At 46.7% G+C, this 18,079-nt stretch overlaps 1 protein-coding gene across 1 annotated transcript in view; it reads left to right on the forward strand.

Moving 5' to 3' along the window:
- The window catches only part of CDK5RAP2 (CDK5 regulatory subunit associated protein 2), a 169,933-nt gene that overhangs the window by 2,447 nt on the left and 149,407 nt on the right, over positions 1-18,079 (forward strand). Inside the window, exons 2-3 of the mRNA XM_059412174.1 lie at positions 8,326-8,393; positions 11,677-11,744. Of these exons, the coding sequence (XP_059268157.1) occupies positions 8,326-8,393; positions 11,677-11,744 (136 nt within the window). The remainder of the gene's footprint in view (positions 1-8,325; positions 8,394-11,676; positions 11,745-18,079) is intronic.

The following is an 18,079-nucleotide window of genomic DNA, read 5'->3' on the forward strand; positions in this document are numbered from 1 at the left end:
GCAGACTTTCCGCTGAGCAGGGAGGCCAGTGAGGGACTCTATCCCAGGACCTACGAATCATGACCTGAGCCAAAGGCAGATGCTTAACTGACCGAGCCACCCAGGCGCCCCTACCTCACTGAGTTTTATTGACTAACACTGTTCAGTAGAAATATAACGTGAGCCACCTATGTAACTTAGACTTTTCTAGGAGCCGCAATGAAAAAGTAAGAAAGAAACAGGTGAAATTAATTTTAATAATATATTGATTTAACCCCAAATTTCCATATATTATCCATCTAACTTGCAAACAATAAAAAATGATTAGTGAAGTATTTCACATTCTTTTTTACCTTACAAAGTCTTTGACACCTGGTATGCATTTTATGCTTACAAGCCCTTCTTGGTTTGGATTTACCACATTTCAGGTGCTCAGCAGGTACGTGTGGCTGGTGGCTCTGTGTTGGATGGTGCAGGGACACCTATAACGTGTCTGTCTTCCTAATTCAACTCTGACCTGTTGCCGAGCAGGGCCTGTGTTTTGTTCATCTTTGTGACTCCGGTTCCTAACCTGGTATGAGGCACATAAATGGACAGAACTATCCCCTTTTATAGGTGGGCACACTGAGGCTCAGAGAGGTGAAGTGAATGGTCTGGGATTTCATAGAAAAGTACATGAGTGAGCAAAGATTTACTTTATTTATTTATTTATTTATGTATTTATATTATTTAAATTTTAGGTAGTTCCCATACAGTGCAATATTGGTTTCTAGAGTAGAATTCAGTGATTTGTCACTTATACTTACAACACCCAGAGCTCATCATAACAAGTGCCCTCCTTAATCCCCATCCCCCACCTAGCCCATCCCCCACCCATGTCCCTCCATCAACCCCCTTTGTCCTCTATCAGTTAGGAGTCTTATTGGAGCCGGGATTTTAATCTAGGCTTTCTGACTCCAATGCCTGGCTCTCGGTACCTGTCATACCTTCAGCTAGTTCTCTGAACTTGTGCTGAGAGGCCTCTGGGAGGATCTTAGGGAGCTGCTGCCACGTGAACTGGTCCTTCAAGAGTGGCAGAAAGGTCCTGAGTGAGACCGAGTCTCTATTAGCTGGTCGCAGTGGAAGAGAAAAATCCGTGGAATAAAATCATCTCTTTTTAAACTAACATGAGTACTTCTGGTTGGTATTTCCAAGCCCCAGTTTTAGAGACGAAACAAGTCCAGTTTGTCCTCAGACTTTTGTTGAATCGGTTGATCTGCATCATTCTCTCCAAACTTGATCACCTGTGGGTGCCCCAGAGCGCTCCAGGCCTGTGAGAGTCGGGCTCAGATGCCATGCCTGGGAGCCTCCCCAACGCTAAGGCCCTTTATTAAGCCCTGCCAGGTGGTTTTGGAAGATCCTGGTCTTTGTACTCAGGACGACTGGATCTGAATGCTGCTTCGGCCACTTACTGGCAGAGTTGCTTTAGTAATTCAGTCAACCTCAGTTGACTCAGTTTCTCTTCAGTGATAACGCCTAGTTATCGGATGACTATATGGATGGAGCAAAGCTTTGTGTATTCTGTGCCAGACAACTGCTGGGCATACATTACATGTTAGCTGTTTTTATTTTATTGTTACGGTGTTGCACGGTTTCCTGGACAAAATCCTTGCTGCCCACTACCTTGGATTTGTCCCTTAGTTTTCATGTCTGCAGTTCTGTCTCTCCCTAACTGTGAATTTCTGAAGGCCTGGGCCCAGGTTTGTTCTTCTGTAGGTTCCTCTGGTGCATGACCAATAAGTGCTTGCTCTCTGGTGAGGGGCAGACCAAAAGGAAATGTTTTCCTGCATGTTTGTACACAGACATACTTTGTCAGGCCAAGAATGCCTTCACGGACTTTTGTAGAAGGAGGTCGAGAAAGAGGATGGTGGGATGAAATTTTGGTGACGGTTTGTAGGCTTGAGCTAAGACTGAGCTTGGATCAGGGGTGCCCCTAGGCTTGAAGTTTGTAGAACGTGTTCCCAGTCACCAGTATAAGCTTAGTGAGGGCAGGGAGCGTGGCTGGCTTGTTCCCCACTGTATTTTTAGATCTAGAACCATGTCTGGCACATAGATAGTAGAGGATCAACAAATAATGAGTCAATTTTGTTCAGTCTCTAAAAAGACAAATACCATGTAAACACAGGCTCCATATTTAGCAGTGAAATGCTGCATTATAATCACTCTGAAAAAGTGCATACACAGAATGTCAACTGCTGTAGTCTTTCTGGAAGACAGTTTGGTGTTAAAAATATGCCCAGGTGTGTTTTTTTTTTTTTTTTTTTAAACAGCTTTATTGAAATGTAATTTGTATGCCCAAAAGTTCACCCATTGAAAACAGACTAGTCAATGATTTTTTAGTGTATTTACAGAGTTGTGCAATCATCACCATAATCCCATTTTTTAAAAAAGATTTTATTTATTTATTTGGCAGACAAAGATCACAAGTAGGCACAGGGGCAGGCAGAGGGAGAGGGAGAAGCAGGCTCCCCGCTGAGCGGAGAGCCTGATGCAGGGCTCGATCCCAGGACCCCGAGATCATGACCTGAGCTGAAGGCAGAGGCTTAACCCACTGAGCCACCCAGGCACCCCTCCATAATCCCATTTTAGAATACTTTCGTCATCTAAGAAAGAAACCCTGTGTCCATTAGCGGTCACTCCCTGTCTAAGCTTGGCTGCTGTAACAAAAATGTCAGAGACTGTGGCTGACTTATAGATGACAGAATTTATTTCTCCCAGTTCTGGAGACCGGAAGTCCAAGATCAGTGTGCCAGCATAGCTGAGTCCTGGTGAGAGCCTTCTTATGGGTTGCAGACTGCTAACTTCTCATTGTTTCCTCTTCGGGTGATGAGCAGAGAGAGGAAGCCGATCTCCTGTAACCCTAGTAAGGGCACTAATCCCATTCATGGGGCTCTACCTTCCTAGCCTCATCTAATCTTAATAACCTCCCAAAGACCCCACTTCCTAATGCTATCACTTGGGACAGGGAGTAGGGTTTCAACCTAGGAATTCTGGGAGGGGACACAACATTCATAACACCGGCTAGTTCTCTTCCCCTACGCCGCCCCCAGCCCTGGGCAACCACAGTCTAGTTTTTGTCCATTGATTTGACTGTTCTGGATGTTTCATATAAATGAAGTCTTATACTATGTGGTCTTCTGTGAGGTTCACCCATGTAGTGGTATATCTGTGACATACTTCATTCCTTTTTATGGCCAAATAATATTCCACTGGATATATGTAACATGTTTTCTTTGTTCTTTTATTGGCTGATGACATTTGGGTTGTTTCTGCTTTTTTTTTTTTGGCTCCTGTAAATAATATTGCTATGAACATTTATTCATGTATAAGTTTTTGTGTGGATGTGTGTTGTCCTTTCTCTTGGATATAGAGCTGGGGGTAGAACTGCTGGGTCATATGCTAACTCTGTGTATGTTTGACATCTCGAGGAACTGCCCAGCACTTTGTACCCTCCCTCCAGCAGCAGAAGAGGGTTCTTCTGTATCTTCACAGCCTTGTCAACACTTGTTATTGTTTGTCATTTTGGTGAAGGCCAGCCTCCGGGGTGTGACATGGTATCTCCTTGTATTCGTTTATATTTCCCTGATGACTAATGATGTTGAACATTTTTTCTTGTGTTTCTATAGCCGTCTGTGTACAATTTATTCCTGAACAACATGGGGCTAGGAGCGTGATGTCCTACATACTGGTTAATCCACATGTAACTTCTGACTCCCCCCAAAACTTAACTACTAGTCTATTGTTAACCAAGAGCCTGATTCATAGACAGTCGATTAACACATATTTTGTGTGTTATATGTATTATATATATACTGTATTCTTGCAGTAAAGCAAGCTAGAACACAAATAGAATTTATTATTAAGAAAATCATAAGGAAGAGAAAATACATTCACAGTATGGTACAGTATTTACTGAAAAACATTTGTGTGTAAGTGGACCCATGCTGTTCCACTCATGTTGTTTAAGGGTCCACTATATTTTCACATCCTTTGCCCATAAAAAAATGTGAATATGTCTTGACCCAGCAGTTCCACTTCCTGTTATCTTAGAGAAATTATCATGCACCTGTACAGGGAGACCTGTATGAGGATATTCATAAAGCATTGTTTGTAGAAGGAACAACTTGGGAGCAAATTGAATTACCGTCAGGGGATCGGGTAAATACACATCCTTTCAAAAGTGAATTTCAGACTGTGACACATTGGCAGCTCATGAAATTCAATTTTGTAGGTGTCAACTAGAATTTTAAAAATATAATAGTATAGAATAGAAAGCATTTCAAGAATTTAAGGGTAATATATTTCCTTCTCTGGATTGTGGTCAGTGAAGTTTGAAAAACACTGCTGCAGAATGCTTTGTGGGAGTTAAAAACCTGAAGGTACTTCTATTTGTACTGTCATGAAAACATCTTTGGGACACATTATGTAAAGAACAGATACTGCGGAATAATATGTACAGTTTGATGGTATTTGTTTTGCTTTTAAAACCACAAAATGAAACTATGTCCCTGTATCTGTAAATACATAGAAAAAGGCCTAGAAGGACACCTGTCTTGCCAACAGCAGTGACGACCTCCTAGGGGGCTCAGATGGGAGTGGGGCGTAGTCAAGAACTTTAGGCTGGTCTTTTTTCCCTCCCACTCCCTTCCCCCATTTTGCCCCTTCCTTCCCTTCCCCCTACCCTTCTGGCAACCACCCATTTGGTCTCTGTGGTTATGAGTCTGTTTCTGCTTTTTTGTTTGTTTTGTTTTGTAGAATCTATTTTAGATTTGTAGAATCTATTTGTAGAATCTATTTGTAGAATCTATTATAAATGAAACCATATGGTATTTGTCTTCCTTTGACTTATTTCACCTAGCATAATACCCTCTAGGTCCGTCCATGTTGTTACAAATGGCGAGATCGCCTCCTTTTACATGGCTGAGTAATACTCCAGGGCACGTATATACCACGTCTTTATCTGTTTGTCTATTGATGGACCTTCAGGTTGTTTCCTTATCTTGGCTCTTGTACATAATTCTGTGATGACATAGGGGTGCATCTCTCTTCATATTAGTGTTTTCGTTTTCTTTGGGTAAACACCCAATAGTGGAATTACTGGATTATATGGTAATTCTAGTTCTCATTTTTTGAGGAACCTCCATACTGTTTTCTGCGGTGGCTGCACCAATCTGCATTCTCACCAGCGGTGCAAGAGGATTCCTTTTGTCCTCACATCCTCGCCAACACTTGTTTCTTGTCTTTTTGAGTCTAGCCCTTCTGACAGGTGGGAGGGCGTATCTCATTGTGGTCTTGTTTTGCACCTTCCTGTTGGTCAGTGATGTTGAGCATCTTTTCTTGTGTCCGTTGGCCGTCTCGATGTCTTACTTTGGATTTTTTTTGTTTATATATTTCTTCGCTAATTTAGGATAAATAACAGAATGAAAAATGAGTTGTTAAAAGACAGACCAAAGTGCACTTGGTATAATTGTTTTCTGAACGTGGTGCCCAGTTCCAGTCACAGCTCTCCCGACACTTTATCAACAAAGCCCGCGGTCCGCTGGGCCTTCCTGGGGCTTGTGGTGTGAACGGACAGCGGCTCTGCCACCCACGGCACAGAAAGCGACTGTGCCTTTTGGGTGGTGGTGGAGCGAGACAAGAGGGTGAGTTGGCAAAGCGCGGCTGAGCGTCTCTTCATTGACCCAACACGGAGTCGACAAAAAGCCTTGGAAAGGGTGCTCTGTGCCGGTCACTGGGAATCCTCTGCCTCGGTTCATTTGGCCTGTATCATGTTCCCCTGCAGGAAGGCATGAGGGGCATCTATGGGCGGAGGGAGGTAGGGGCTGTAGAGGTTAAGAGCACGGGGCCTGAAATCAGGCCAGCTCGGGTCTTTCAGCTTACTAAGTTTTCTGAGCTTCTGTGTTACTTGTGTGTGTGTGGTTTATTTTTAAAAGGCAACAATTAAAAACTACCACCTTCCACAGAAGGGCCATGGTGAGGCCACAGTGGGAGGCCACCTGTCCCGAGTGTGGTGCCTGTTCCCCTGTGGGTGCCCCACACGATAGCTCAGTAGGGTTATGCTGTACTTGGCCTTTGAGGAAGCTAGCGGTGACTAGGTGCCACATTCGTCTAGGAGCTTTGGGCGGCCCGGGCACAGGTGAGCAAGTGGAATATGGACCCCGAGAAACTGGATTTTGGTCTCTGTGTGGCTGAGATCCCCTTGTGATTTTGGGCCAAGAGGTTCTTCCCCTTTTGGGCCTTTATCTCCCCCACCGATACCGTGATAAAATTATACCTAAGCCCTCTGCTTTTGCTTGCATAGTTCTGATTTCTAGTGGGGGTCCTTGAAGTCCCACGGCTAAGAGCAAAGGGGACGAGGAAGCTACTTGAAGCTGGAGGGTGGCTGGAGCTGACGGGAGATGCAGATGACAGAGTCATAGCATTTTGAAAGTGGTTAGGTAAAGTCCAAATAGGAATTTGGCAGGAACGAGGCAGGAACTTCTGCATTAAATAGTGGTTTCTTTTCATAAATGGAATGTCAAGTGTCATTTTTCAAGCTTCATTGTTTGCCTCTTGGAAACTTGTATAAGACCAAATTCTTTGGCTTTGCTTGCCATGTAGTTTTCCAGTGTGTTTCATCTTCGCTGGAGTCATTGATGGGCCAGTTCAGCCCGTGGTGGTTAGTTAGTGGCTGTGGTGGAGAGAACCCCAGATTGGGAATGTGCAGACCAGACTGTCAGCTAAGCCCGACTAGTAAGCCTGTGTAGCACTTTGGACCTTTGGGCCACCATCTGCAAAAGGTGCTGATTGAACTTGTTTTTAATTTCTAATATTCAGTTTGGGGAATGGAGTTTGTTCTTCTAGTGATGGTTATTGGAGGAAATGAAGAAGTATAGAAGATTTGAAAGGAGGAGAATATCTCTCATTTTCCTACAAATGATAATTTTTTAATATTCCCTTTGTCTTCTTACAGATGCATAGCCCACTTGGTTTCCAGGAAGGATTTGAGGTGACTTTAGTGTACATGTATTTTTCTTTTTCCATAGTTGAAGCCATAGTCTACTGAAGTTTTTTTCACTTATCTTTGTAGCAGACACATACTATGCCATTGTTCTCTTGATGTTGGAATCTTATGATATCCAATTTTTTGCCTGGCTCTGATGGCAAAGGTCTATTCCCAACCCCAGAATTGGGTGATCAGACAGAATTTTCCTCAGAACAGGATGGATTTGGATTTAGAAACATGGAGAGAACAAACTGCCGGAAAGTCAAGCTGAGCGTGCCTCAACCCATCGTTTATAGCTCGGGACAGGGAAGCATTATTGGAGGTTAGACAGAAAAGGCTCGGGTTCTGGATTTGGTTGTCCACTTGACTGCCATGTGACTCTGGCCAGGCTGACTCTGTGCCCTAGTGCCTCCCTCTGAAAATGCATGGACTCTTGGGGCACGGGCAGCTCTCACAATGGGAAATCTTTCATAAATTTCCAAAGCACTGGATATTTTATGGTAACAGTAATATTTTGTTCCTATTTTTGGAGTGCCCTCAATGTGCCAGGTGCCTTGCTGGGCACTTTGTGTCTTTGATATTCGGTGACTTATGAAGTAGCTGCTGTTCACCTTTTACGGATGAAAGAAGTGAGGCGGGGAGGGGTATATGACAGAGCTTAGAATAGAATCTAGCGTAGTGTCTTTTCTGGCCAACGACACCTCCTGTTATGGTTCAGTTTTCTGTCAGTGTCTCCAGATCCTCACTTAACCTGTTTTTATAATTCAACCAGTAAAATTTCTTGGAGTTTGCATTTTTGTTTGACTTTTTAAAAGCATCTGAGTTGGTATCAGGTTCTTAGAAGTTTAATTTTTGGTCGTGGTAGGCATGTCAATAGTGACAATTCTAGTAAAGACAAAAACAGTGTATAGCACTTATCGAGTGCTTACTATGAGCCAAGTGTCATAAACATGAGCTCATTTAATCTTTACAGGGAGGGGGTGGTAAAGCCCCATGTAGCAGGTAAAGCGAGACTCAGAAACGTCAGTAGCTTACAGTTGGCACAGTGTCTCTGCGCCTGGCATATATACGCTACTTGGAACACTTGCTGTCTGAATGAATGAATGAGGAATGACCGTCCTTGCTGAAGGTCACTCAGCCAACACATGTTAGAGCCCCAGAGCCAGAGTCCGTCCCCTCTGCGCTGTGTGTCTCCCAATGAGCTCAGCTATGCGCTGCTCACTGCCTATGGCCTGATGATTGTCAAGTGCAGTCCAGGCAGTCCTCACAGTCTCTGTTGTTCAAACACTGACTCATGTCTTCCTGCGCATGCTCTCTCCTAGTGGCCTTGTTCCCAATTTACCGGACGAAGTGGATGGCATCAGCCCCATTGCTGGTTTGGGAAGTGCTGGTAAGTATATAGAGCCGGGCATTCTCTTGACCATGGGGCCCTTGAGGCCTTGGGCCTGGGACTGGGCTTCGAAGTCTCTGGGGCCCAGAGCCTACCCAGGCATGGTGAGGGGCTCTCTGGCGGTGCTCAGTGTTTTTTGTACCCACTGAATTGCTGTCTGCCTCCTTCCATAAACACTGGCGCAGAGGAATTGAGGTCCTTTATGCCATATTCCATGAGCTCGATTTCTTGCCACCAGGCTCGTAGAGATTGAGCCGTCGTTCGCCGAACTGGGCGGCTTTGCGGAGGCTGGACTGACTGGGTCAGGCCTGGAGAATCTGCTGGTCTCGGCCGCCGAGCAGCGGGGGGCCCCTGCGTGCTGCTGAGCGTCCGTGTGCCAAGGCCTTCCTGGCAGGCTGCTGGATTCCATTTGCTGGTCGAGGCCCAGCATTCCTCCACGGGCCTGCCCTTTGGAGACAAATAGTTGGTTAGACCACAGGAGACGGCGCTGAGGAAATAAGCAGTCTGTTGTGTTTAAGCTGGATTAGGAGGAGACTTTCCACGGGGCAATTTGGCTTTTGCTAAGCATTCTTCATAATTTTTGTTTCTGAAAGAAGCGAATGCTGTCATAAGCATCTGAGGGATGTGCTGCTAATCTGCCTTGTTAAGTATCTCAGAGAGGATTTCACTTGTGGTTGTGTTTGTATTTTTGTTTTCCTCTTCTCCAAAGTGATGAGACATGCAGAAGGAAGAAGTTTTAAGAACAGATAGTATCAGTGTCATGAGGTGTAATTTCTGGAGAATATTTTAACTTATAGGCCCCCTCAGGTTTTCCTTGAGAACCTGTTAACTTCTTCTTCTTCTTCTTTTTTTAAGATTTTATTTATTTATTTGACACACAGAGGTCACAAGTAGGCAGAGAGGCAGGCAGAGAGAGAAGGGGAAGCAGGCTCCCTGCTGAGCAGAGAGCCCAATGCGGGGCTCAATCCCAGGACCCTGAGATCATGACCTGAGCCGAAGGCAGAGGCTTAACCCACTGAGCCACCCAGGCGCCCCGAGAGCCTGTTAACTTCTACCTTAAACGCAAAATCCATCAGTTTCTGTTCTTCCTGTGAGCAGGCAATTAGAAGTGGAGAATTGATAGGACTGCTCTTTGCTTCAGCCCATAGTGTATGTTGCCAAACCCTGGGCTAAATGGTGAGATTCAGCCTTGAACATGGTTGTGACCCAGCCTGGAGGATAGAGAGTTCAACAAAGAAATGTCATGGTAAATCATATGATTCATGTGATGAACAAAGAAAAAAGGTGCTGTGAGTGGGGATGTGGGTGAGGTGGGCCAGGCAGTGAGGGGGTGGGGGTGTGTGCCCTAGTGTGGAGAAGGTGGGCCAGGCAGTGAGGGGGTCAGGCGGAGTGGTACCCTGGTGTGGAGGAGGTGGGTCAGGCTCGAATTCTTAAGACAGTGATCGTGGAGCTGAGACTTGGGGAATGAGTAGGACCAGGTAGGACGCAGGCGTAGGCAGGCGAGCATGGCCAGTCTGAGAAGCAGGAAAACAAGCCTTTGTGCCCTTTGCCTGGTACACAGGGCTCTTGACAGTCTGCCCCTGCCTCTTTCCTGAGCCTCTTTTGGGTCAGTGGTTTCTGAAGACCATGCCTACCTCTGGGCCTTTGCCGGGAAGTTTCTTTTTCCTTTTGTCTTCCTCTGCCTGCTGCCTCTTTGAGACTCAGCTCAAGGCTCACCACCGTCTTGGCTCTCCCCAGGCTCATTTCTTGCTTTCCTCTCCAAGCTTACACGTTTCACCTGTTTCAGTTCACTTATTCCTTTTGGTGACTTTAAAACATCCAGGATCAGACCCTCCTCCCCTGCTCGTCATCCTGCCACCTGCTTTAAGCCACCGTGGTCTCCAGCCTATCCTGACTGGTCCCCTTGTTTCCCTCTAAGTGCCTTCAGTCTGTTCTCAGCGAGGCAGCCAGAGGTAGAAACCTAAGTCCAGGTGTGTTACCCCTCAGCCATGGGCCCTCTGGGGGCTCCCTGTCCCAAGAAGAGCCCACAAGGCTGTGCTCAGTCTGTCCGCCAGCACCTCACATACCTCCTGTCCTGTGGTCGCCTTTGTTGACTGCTGGTTCTCGCAGGCACGGGGCTTCTCACTTTGCCCTTCTCTTCAGGTTTGCCCGATGGGCACCTTCTCAGTGCAGACTTCCCGATTTGGCCCTGACTTAAAATTGTAGTCCGCTCCCCACTCTGGATCTTTCCAGTCGTTATCCACTGAAGTTTTCTCCATGGCCTTTCTCACCTTCTCACATCCTATGTAATTATCCTGTTATTTTGCTCATTTCCATCTTCTCTCTCAAGCCCATCAGCTCCATTTGTTTGTTTCCAGATGTAGCCAGATCTAGAATTGTGCCGGGCGGAGAGGAGGCCCCCAGCGCATATTTGTTGGAAGAATGGATTCATTCACTGATGCCGTGCACGTTCCCCCAACATCCGAACAGCGCCAGGCACTCTGTGAGCACGGTGCCAGTTTGGTTACCCACCTGTCTTGCCCCCTAGGTCAGAGCCTTTTGAGCACAGGCTCACCATCTCTTTGTCCCTTCTTTCCCCAGCACCTAGCATGACGCTTGGCACACAGTAGGTGTGTAGTAAGCGTTTGTTGGAAGAGAGGAACTGTGGAAAGCTTTGGGCATCGGCCAAGTCTGTAATCACCCTGAAGCGGGGATGGGCAGTTTCCAACCTGCTGCTTGCATTTGGAAGTAAAACTTCCGGGAACGCAGCTTCCTTCCTTATGGATTTTCTGTGACTGTTTTTTGTGCTACGACAGAAGAGCTGACCAGTTGTGACAGATTTTGGGCTTTATGTTCTACAGAGCCTAAAATATTTATTGCCTGGCATTTTAAGGAAAAGTTTGCCAACCCCAGTCAGTGACCTCTGCTTCAGTCGCTGGCACGTGAAGAGGGTACACCGCGCAGCAGGAGAACCGTATGACAAGCACTGGGGAAGTGCTTATCAGCACAGTTTGGCTGGGCCCCAGCCTGGCGCGTTTTTTGGGTTTGTTCTCTGACACGTTACACTGGGGCTACTTTAAGTAATTTGTAAATATTTGAAATCTAATGGTTTCGAGCTTTCCCTAGACTCAAGCCAGTAAATCGCAACAGACAGAAAATGCCAGCAGGATATACTGTGGGAGCTGTTCTTGCCTTTTTTTTTTTTTTTTTCCTTTTTTCTTTTCTGGGCTCTATTCCCTAATAAAGTTTCTGGGCAATTTGCATACCATGCCGTTTTCCTGTGTCTGTTTTACCTTTTTTATAGTGCTCCCAAACGTGTCAGAAGAAACGGTGTCTCCCACCAGAGCACGGAACATGAAGGACTTTGAAAATGTAAGTGGAGATGCCACATCATCTTCCCTCACAAACCACGTCTGCTGCTGCTGTCCAGCCAGGCCCGGGGGGAGCTGTAGTTCTTAAGAAGTGTCGAGGCTGGATAATGCCAGAGTCAGGGGCAGTGCTGTGTCTTATGGGCGTTCTCCGTGTGACAAGCCCATACCTATGCCGTCAGCCCTTTTGTACACGGGGCCAGACACGGGTTCCGCCAGGATCACCAGTTTCCAGCTTTGGGGAGTTTGGTGTCCTCCCTGTGGCCCGGACATAAAGCTCTTCCCAGACCGCCCAGTGAGAGGAGCTCACGTTTGCCAAAGGCGTCCCTGTAACGTAAGGCATGTTACTAATGGTCCCATTTAGTCCTTGCCAGAACTCTTTGAGACACTTATATTATCCCCATTTTACAGATAAGAAATCTTAAGCCTAAGAGAGATTCGTTTACAGTCACATAATTCTCGAGTGGCGGAGCCGGGATTGGAATCCAGGTTTTTAAGGATTCCATTATTCTTTCCACTATCGTGTGCCAGTGCCTTGCCTTTTGCAGGCTTCATCTTTGTTGCTGTGGAAGGAGACGGGAGCTGCCTGTCCCCAGGTCTGCATACAGAGTGAGGACGGGTTACGTGGTGACGGATCCGGCTCCCGTGCTAAGTGTCTTCCAGCATCGTGTTTTTCATCTGTTAGTGGAGGGGGCTTGTTGTCAAGAAACAGGAAAATGAGGTTATTTTTCCAATTCCAATTCTCCTTAACAAGTTACCTGTTCAGCGTGCTCATTTATCATGGGAAGGATTAGACCCTTCTTCATTTGTAGCCAAATGAAAGCCAGACTATGCAAGACACAGGAGATGTTTATCAGGGAGAAGGTGGAGGACAGAGAGAAGGACGCTGCACAATTACGTTTCTCTCTCCCCAGTCGTCTTTACAGAACAGAGCGGTACTGTCTCTGGATTTAATTTAGAATACTCATTACTGCTAATAGTTATCTGCAAACCACCAGTGACCAATTGAAGAAATGACTTGTCAGATCTCTAATGGAAACAAGTAATTTCCGAGCTTTGAGTTGTTCTAATTTCAACTGTACAACCCGATCTATGCTGTGGGGTCTGGGGCCTCAAACAAATGAGATTTGATTATTCCACATCGTGTATAATTAAAACGTGCTCTGGTATTAAATGGCTGTTGCTGTTTTATCATAAGAGTAATAATAGCTGCTGTTTATTGAGCTCTGGCTCTGAGCTGGGCACGTTAAATGTTCAGCTCTTCACGTGTGTTCCTTTAATATAAGAGCTGCTCCGCAAGATACAGAGTTATTTAATTTTTGAAGGGCACCATTTTGAATTTTATTTCTAGATGGAAAAACTTAACAGAATCTTGGAATGGTGGTTTCACACTTAATCGTGTGCCTTTTGAATGGGAAGGAATCTGAGAATTGAGTCCAACCCTCGTTCTGTAGGTAGGAGACAGCGAGGCCCAGCATGTGACACGAAGAGCTGCTCTGGGAGGCTGTCTGTGCCACCTGGGGGCCCGGCCTCTGGAGCCGGCTGCCTGTGGGGGGACCTTGGGCCGGTCCCGTCATCTCTCTGTCCTTTGTCTCTGCCATGAGCACAATCACAGTTTCTGCTGCTTCGGGCTGCAGTGAGGGCGGAGCGGGCGTGTGCGTGTGAGGCGTGGGGAGGCCAGACACTGAGTTCCTTCTTTGTGTCAGCTCTTTCTCCTCACCGTCATGTCGTCCGTCCGCTCTTCTTTTCCTTAACTCTGTCACGGACTTAAGTCTCCCTTCCCTAGATGGGTTCCTGAGGACCTAAACATTGTTTTTCTTGAAGGTGAGAGGGAGCCTTCTATGCTGATAGGTTTTAGGATTTATGTTTTTTCTTTATGACTGAGGTCCTTCGGCTGCTGTTCGGTTTTTATGGCATTAATATTTTTTATTGTAGCATTTTCCAGAGCAAATTCTGCTGTTGAAATGGAAATGACCACAGTGTTCTCAGCGTCTCCCTTTCAAGTCTTTATGAGTCACTGAAATGTTCCATTTGGCCTGAGTTGCGAAGTGCATGATCTCTGTGTGGAGGTGGTCTGAACTTTCTGTGGGATGCTTATAGGAAATGCTTTTGGCATTGAATGCTAATTTTAAAGTTAGCATGCATGTTAAGGAGGGGTTGGAATACTTTTGATTTAAAGGGAAACTCAGGCTTCCTAATACTTTTGATTTAAAGGGAAACTCAGGCTTCCTCTTATGCTAGTCTCAAATGCTGGGAAACTGAGCGTCAGGGTCTGTTAGCTAATGTCTCGCAAGACATCAGCCTCCTGGTTTTGGTCAGAGTTCATCCATTCATTGACAGATATTTTGAATATATGCCCTGTGCCAGGCTGTGTGCCCGGAACTAGGGAGTCTGCAGTAGATGAAGACCAGGCCCAGGTAGGCATCCCTGTCACAGGCTGGTTGGGGAGATGGATTGGGAAACAGTGCAGTGACAGAGGTAAGTTCAGAGTGCTGTGGGGGACAGAGGAGGGCTCTGAACCTGGCCTGGGGGATTCAGGGAAGCCTCCCTGGAGGAAGCATCCCTCCAGTTGGGTCATCAGGGACAAGGAGGCATTAGCCAAGGTGAGAGACTAGGAGAGCATCCCAGGCACAGGGACTCAATGTGGGCAAGGGCAGCACAGGAGTGCTGGGCTCAAGGGGTTTAGGGGATTGTAAGCTCCCTCTGGCTGGAAGGGGGCCATGTCCGGGATCCTGAGACAAGTAAGCCACCAAAGAAGGCAGGGGTTGGGGGTCTTGTGTGTTACACTGCTTTGGTTGACCTTTGTCTTGAAGATGAAGGGTTGCTGGTGGTAGATGTTAATCTGGGAGGGAAATGACCAGAATTGTGCTTTTAAAAGCCCCTGGGGTTGGTGCTGGGAGGAGGGAACAGCCAGCCTGGTGGTGGGCTGTCGGTGAAGGGCTGCTGCGAGGGTGATGCTGGAGCCCAGGAGGTGGTCAGGAGGGGTCAGAAAGCGGGCAGGGTCCCAAATCTGGGGGAGCTCCTCCTGTCCCTTCGTTGGACACGCAGGTGCTCTGCAGCCCAGGGAGGGCACAGACTTACCCAGGCTGGGAAGCAGGTCTACACGGGCAGATCTTTCCTTACTCCAGCATGTGGAAGCCACTTTCCTTCTTTTGGGTCTTTCAACTGGTGGTCTCTTGTCTCAGAGCTCATTAGCTGAGGCTGTACTCACCGATAGGGCAGGCCTTAGGGGAGAAGGCTGTCCAGTCAGCTTGGTCTTTGGTAGGAGCCTGTCTCACTGGTCCTTTCTAGCTGAGAGTGTAGTGGGGGCTCCTGACCTGAGGAGGCCCGGCAGAGGCAGCGTTTAGTAAAGGATTATGCTGTTGTGGTGAGACCTGTTCTGGATGTTAGAGTCAATCGATTTTTCTCTCTCGCTCTCAGAATTTTTCGGGTGATTAGGGAAGGCCCAGAACCTGGATCAGCGTAAATGTTCATGTTGCTATCTTTATCTGTACATGGAAAGTTTGAATTCTGGCTTTTCCTGTGGCTTCTAGACAGAGAATGACATGGGTAGCTTTCCATTTCAGTTAATACAGTAGATAGTATTATTTAATGACCAGCTGTTCACAAAGACTTGTATTAAAAGGGAGGGCTAGAAACTTAGTTCACATAATCTCTTCCTGCGGGTCATCCCAGGTGGTTTCTAATTTTTCACCTTTTTTTTTTTTAAGGTTTTATTTATTTATTTGACAGAGAGAGAGAGAGAGATCACAAGTAGGAAGAGAGGCAGGCAGAAAGAGAGGGGGAAGCAGGCTCCCTGCTGAGCAGAGAGCCCGATGCGGGGCTTGATCCCAGGACCCCGGGATCATGGCCTGAGCCGAAGGCAGGGGCTTTAACCCACTGAGCCACTCAGGCGCCCCTGATTTTTTCACTCTTACGAAGCTTCGATGAGTATCCTTGTGCGTATATCATTTTACGGTTCCAAGATGAGGTCCTTAGGGTAAATTCTGCAGCTCTTGTCTCACAACCACCTGCCCTGAGGTGCTGGTGTTCTTGTATCTGGGCCTTTAGTCCCTTCTGTTGGCAATTCCTGGTCTCAGCTGAGGCAGTTGGTCAGATTTAGTGTTTTACCTAGGAGGTTTGCATCACTAGATTTGTTCTGTGACCTGTCTATGGTGAGTTACTTATCCCCAGAGAAGAGATGCCCTTGTCCTCCACCCCATCCCGCAGGCCCTGCCTGGGAAGCTTTTCATGCACCGTGGTGCTCGTATATGACATGGACTGGAGAATGACCAGGAGGGGGCTTTAGGTCTTGCTCTGCCACTAACTGACCTATGAGCTCGGTTAAGTCGTTTTGAGAAGCCCATCTGTAAAGTGGGGCCGGTACTGTCTTTTGAGTCAGAGTAGTCCTGAGGGTTTGGGAAGCATCTCATGGGATGCCTGGCATATGGTGGGTATATAAATGCTGGTGTGTCCATTCTAATCTGAGGACTGTTTATCACAGCCAACTCCTTCGGTTCTGGGGACATTGATAGGTCCCAGCAATGTTCAGTTTCTCTTGATCCATCTGTGAAATTTTTTTGATCTTGGAATGAAATCCTTAACTTCTCGCCATGGTCCACAAGACCCTGCCCTGTGTGATGGGCTCGTCCTGCGCTGCTGAGGTCAGCACCTGCCTGTCTCCATTATGCCCTGTGATCGGCTGCACGGGCTGCTCTAACTAACCCATGTGGGTAGGGCCTTCTCACGTGCTCCTCCCTCTGCCTGGAATCCCCTTTCTCCCTCTCCTTGAATGGCAGGCCCCTGCCCTTCATGTCCCAGCTTTAATGTGACCTCGTTAGACAGGCTGTCCCTAACTCCTTCCCCAAATTGCCAGAGACCTCCATTATTCTCTCTGATAGCAGGCACTCAGCACCCGGCCTTTTCCACTCTGGATCTTACAATTGTTTGTAATTACATGTCCTGTTTATGTACTTGCTTAACATGTGTCTTTCTACTCTCTCCCTGGTTCTCAGCAAACCTAACAGGATGGTGGGCGCTCAATAAATGTTTGTTAACTAAATGAATGTATGACCTTATATAAGAAACCAGATCTGTAAATTTTGGTTGCCTTGTCTGTGACATGGGTAAATAATTTCTGTCACGTGCGGTTGTGATGAAGATGAAGTTAACGGACGCCGGGACAGCTCCTGGGGCCTTAAGCCTGCGGCGGGGTGGGGGCTGCTGTTGTTGAGATAGTGGCTAAGACTGGTAGTTGGAGCAGGCTGGAGTTTGTGATTGGGGTGGGGCCACACTGGGTTATAGTAGAGCAATCAGTAATGCAGGCAGGTGAGGCTAAGAAGGGAGAACAAGGGGTGTGATTCGAGCAAGGCAGGAGACCAAGAACTGTGTGGGAGGCGGGTCAGTGGACAGCGTTCAGGATGGTCTGTAGCTGGCCAAGTGGGGTTGTGGCCGCTGTCCTTGGTGCTGGCTGTGTTCCAGATGGGACTTGGCAGCACCCAGGGCTGTGGGACTCAAGTTTGACTTGTGGCTGGTGGGCTGTCTGGTCAGTGTTAAGTGCAGGGTTCACCCTTGCTTACGGCTCGTCCTTGGCCTCCTGCTTACCAGATTGAATGCTGTATGTTCTCACACCTCTGCACGTCCTGCCCGTGCCCTCCAGAACCTGGCCAGATGGCGGGCTGGGCAGTGTAAATTTTTACAATCTTTTTGAAGGCCATTTGGAAAGAGATTTTGATAGTCATAAAAATAGTATTACTCTTGAGTCCAGTAATCTGTTTTGGGGAAATTTGTCCTAGGAAACAACCCAGTGGAAGGAAAAAGCTCTGTGTGTGAAGCTGTTTGTTGCCACATTGTGTACCATTGTGAAGAAATAGAAACAAGGGAATTGTGTTTTACATTTTTTATCTCTTTGTCTTGCAACAAGTTCCTGAGGAAGGTGTTTCACAGATGAGGTTGGAGAGCTCACATGACTTGCCTGTGAGCATGGTGTGTTGAGAAACTAAAAGAGGCAAATTTAAAACTGGTCTTTTTGATTGTAAAGCCTGTCCACTTTCCAGGAGACCCACTGAAACCATAATCTCTCAGTAGAGGAATGGCCAAGTAGTTGGCTGAGAGCCAGTGCAGTGGAACCTAGGGTGGTTATGAATAATTATTCATAATAATTATGAATAATTCTACAACAACATAAAAAATATGTACGACAGACCAGCAGGCTGAAAAAAACATAAAAAGATTGGTTTTGTAATGTAGTTATATTCCAAGTGGTGTTTGGGGCTCAGTTTTTAAATTCTGTTATGGCTACAGTATTGTTTGTGAATAAACAGATGTTTGCCTAATAACGGTTTTCGTGATTTAAAGACA

The sequence above is a fragment of the Mustela nigripes genome, chromosome 9 (assembly GCF_022355385.1).
Source record: "Mustela nigripes isolate SB6536 chromosome 9, MUSNIG.SB6536, whole genome shotgun sequence".
In the NCBI taxonomy this organism is placed as follows: domain Eukaryota; kingdom Metazoa; phylum Chordata; class Mammalia; order Carnivora; family Mustelidae; genus Mustela; species Mustela nigripes.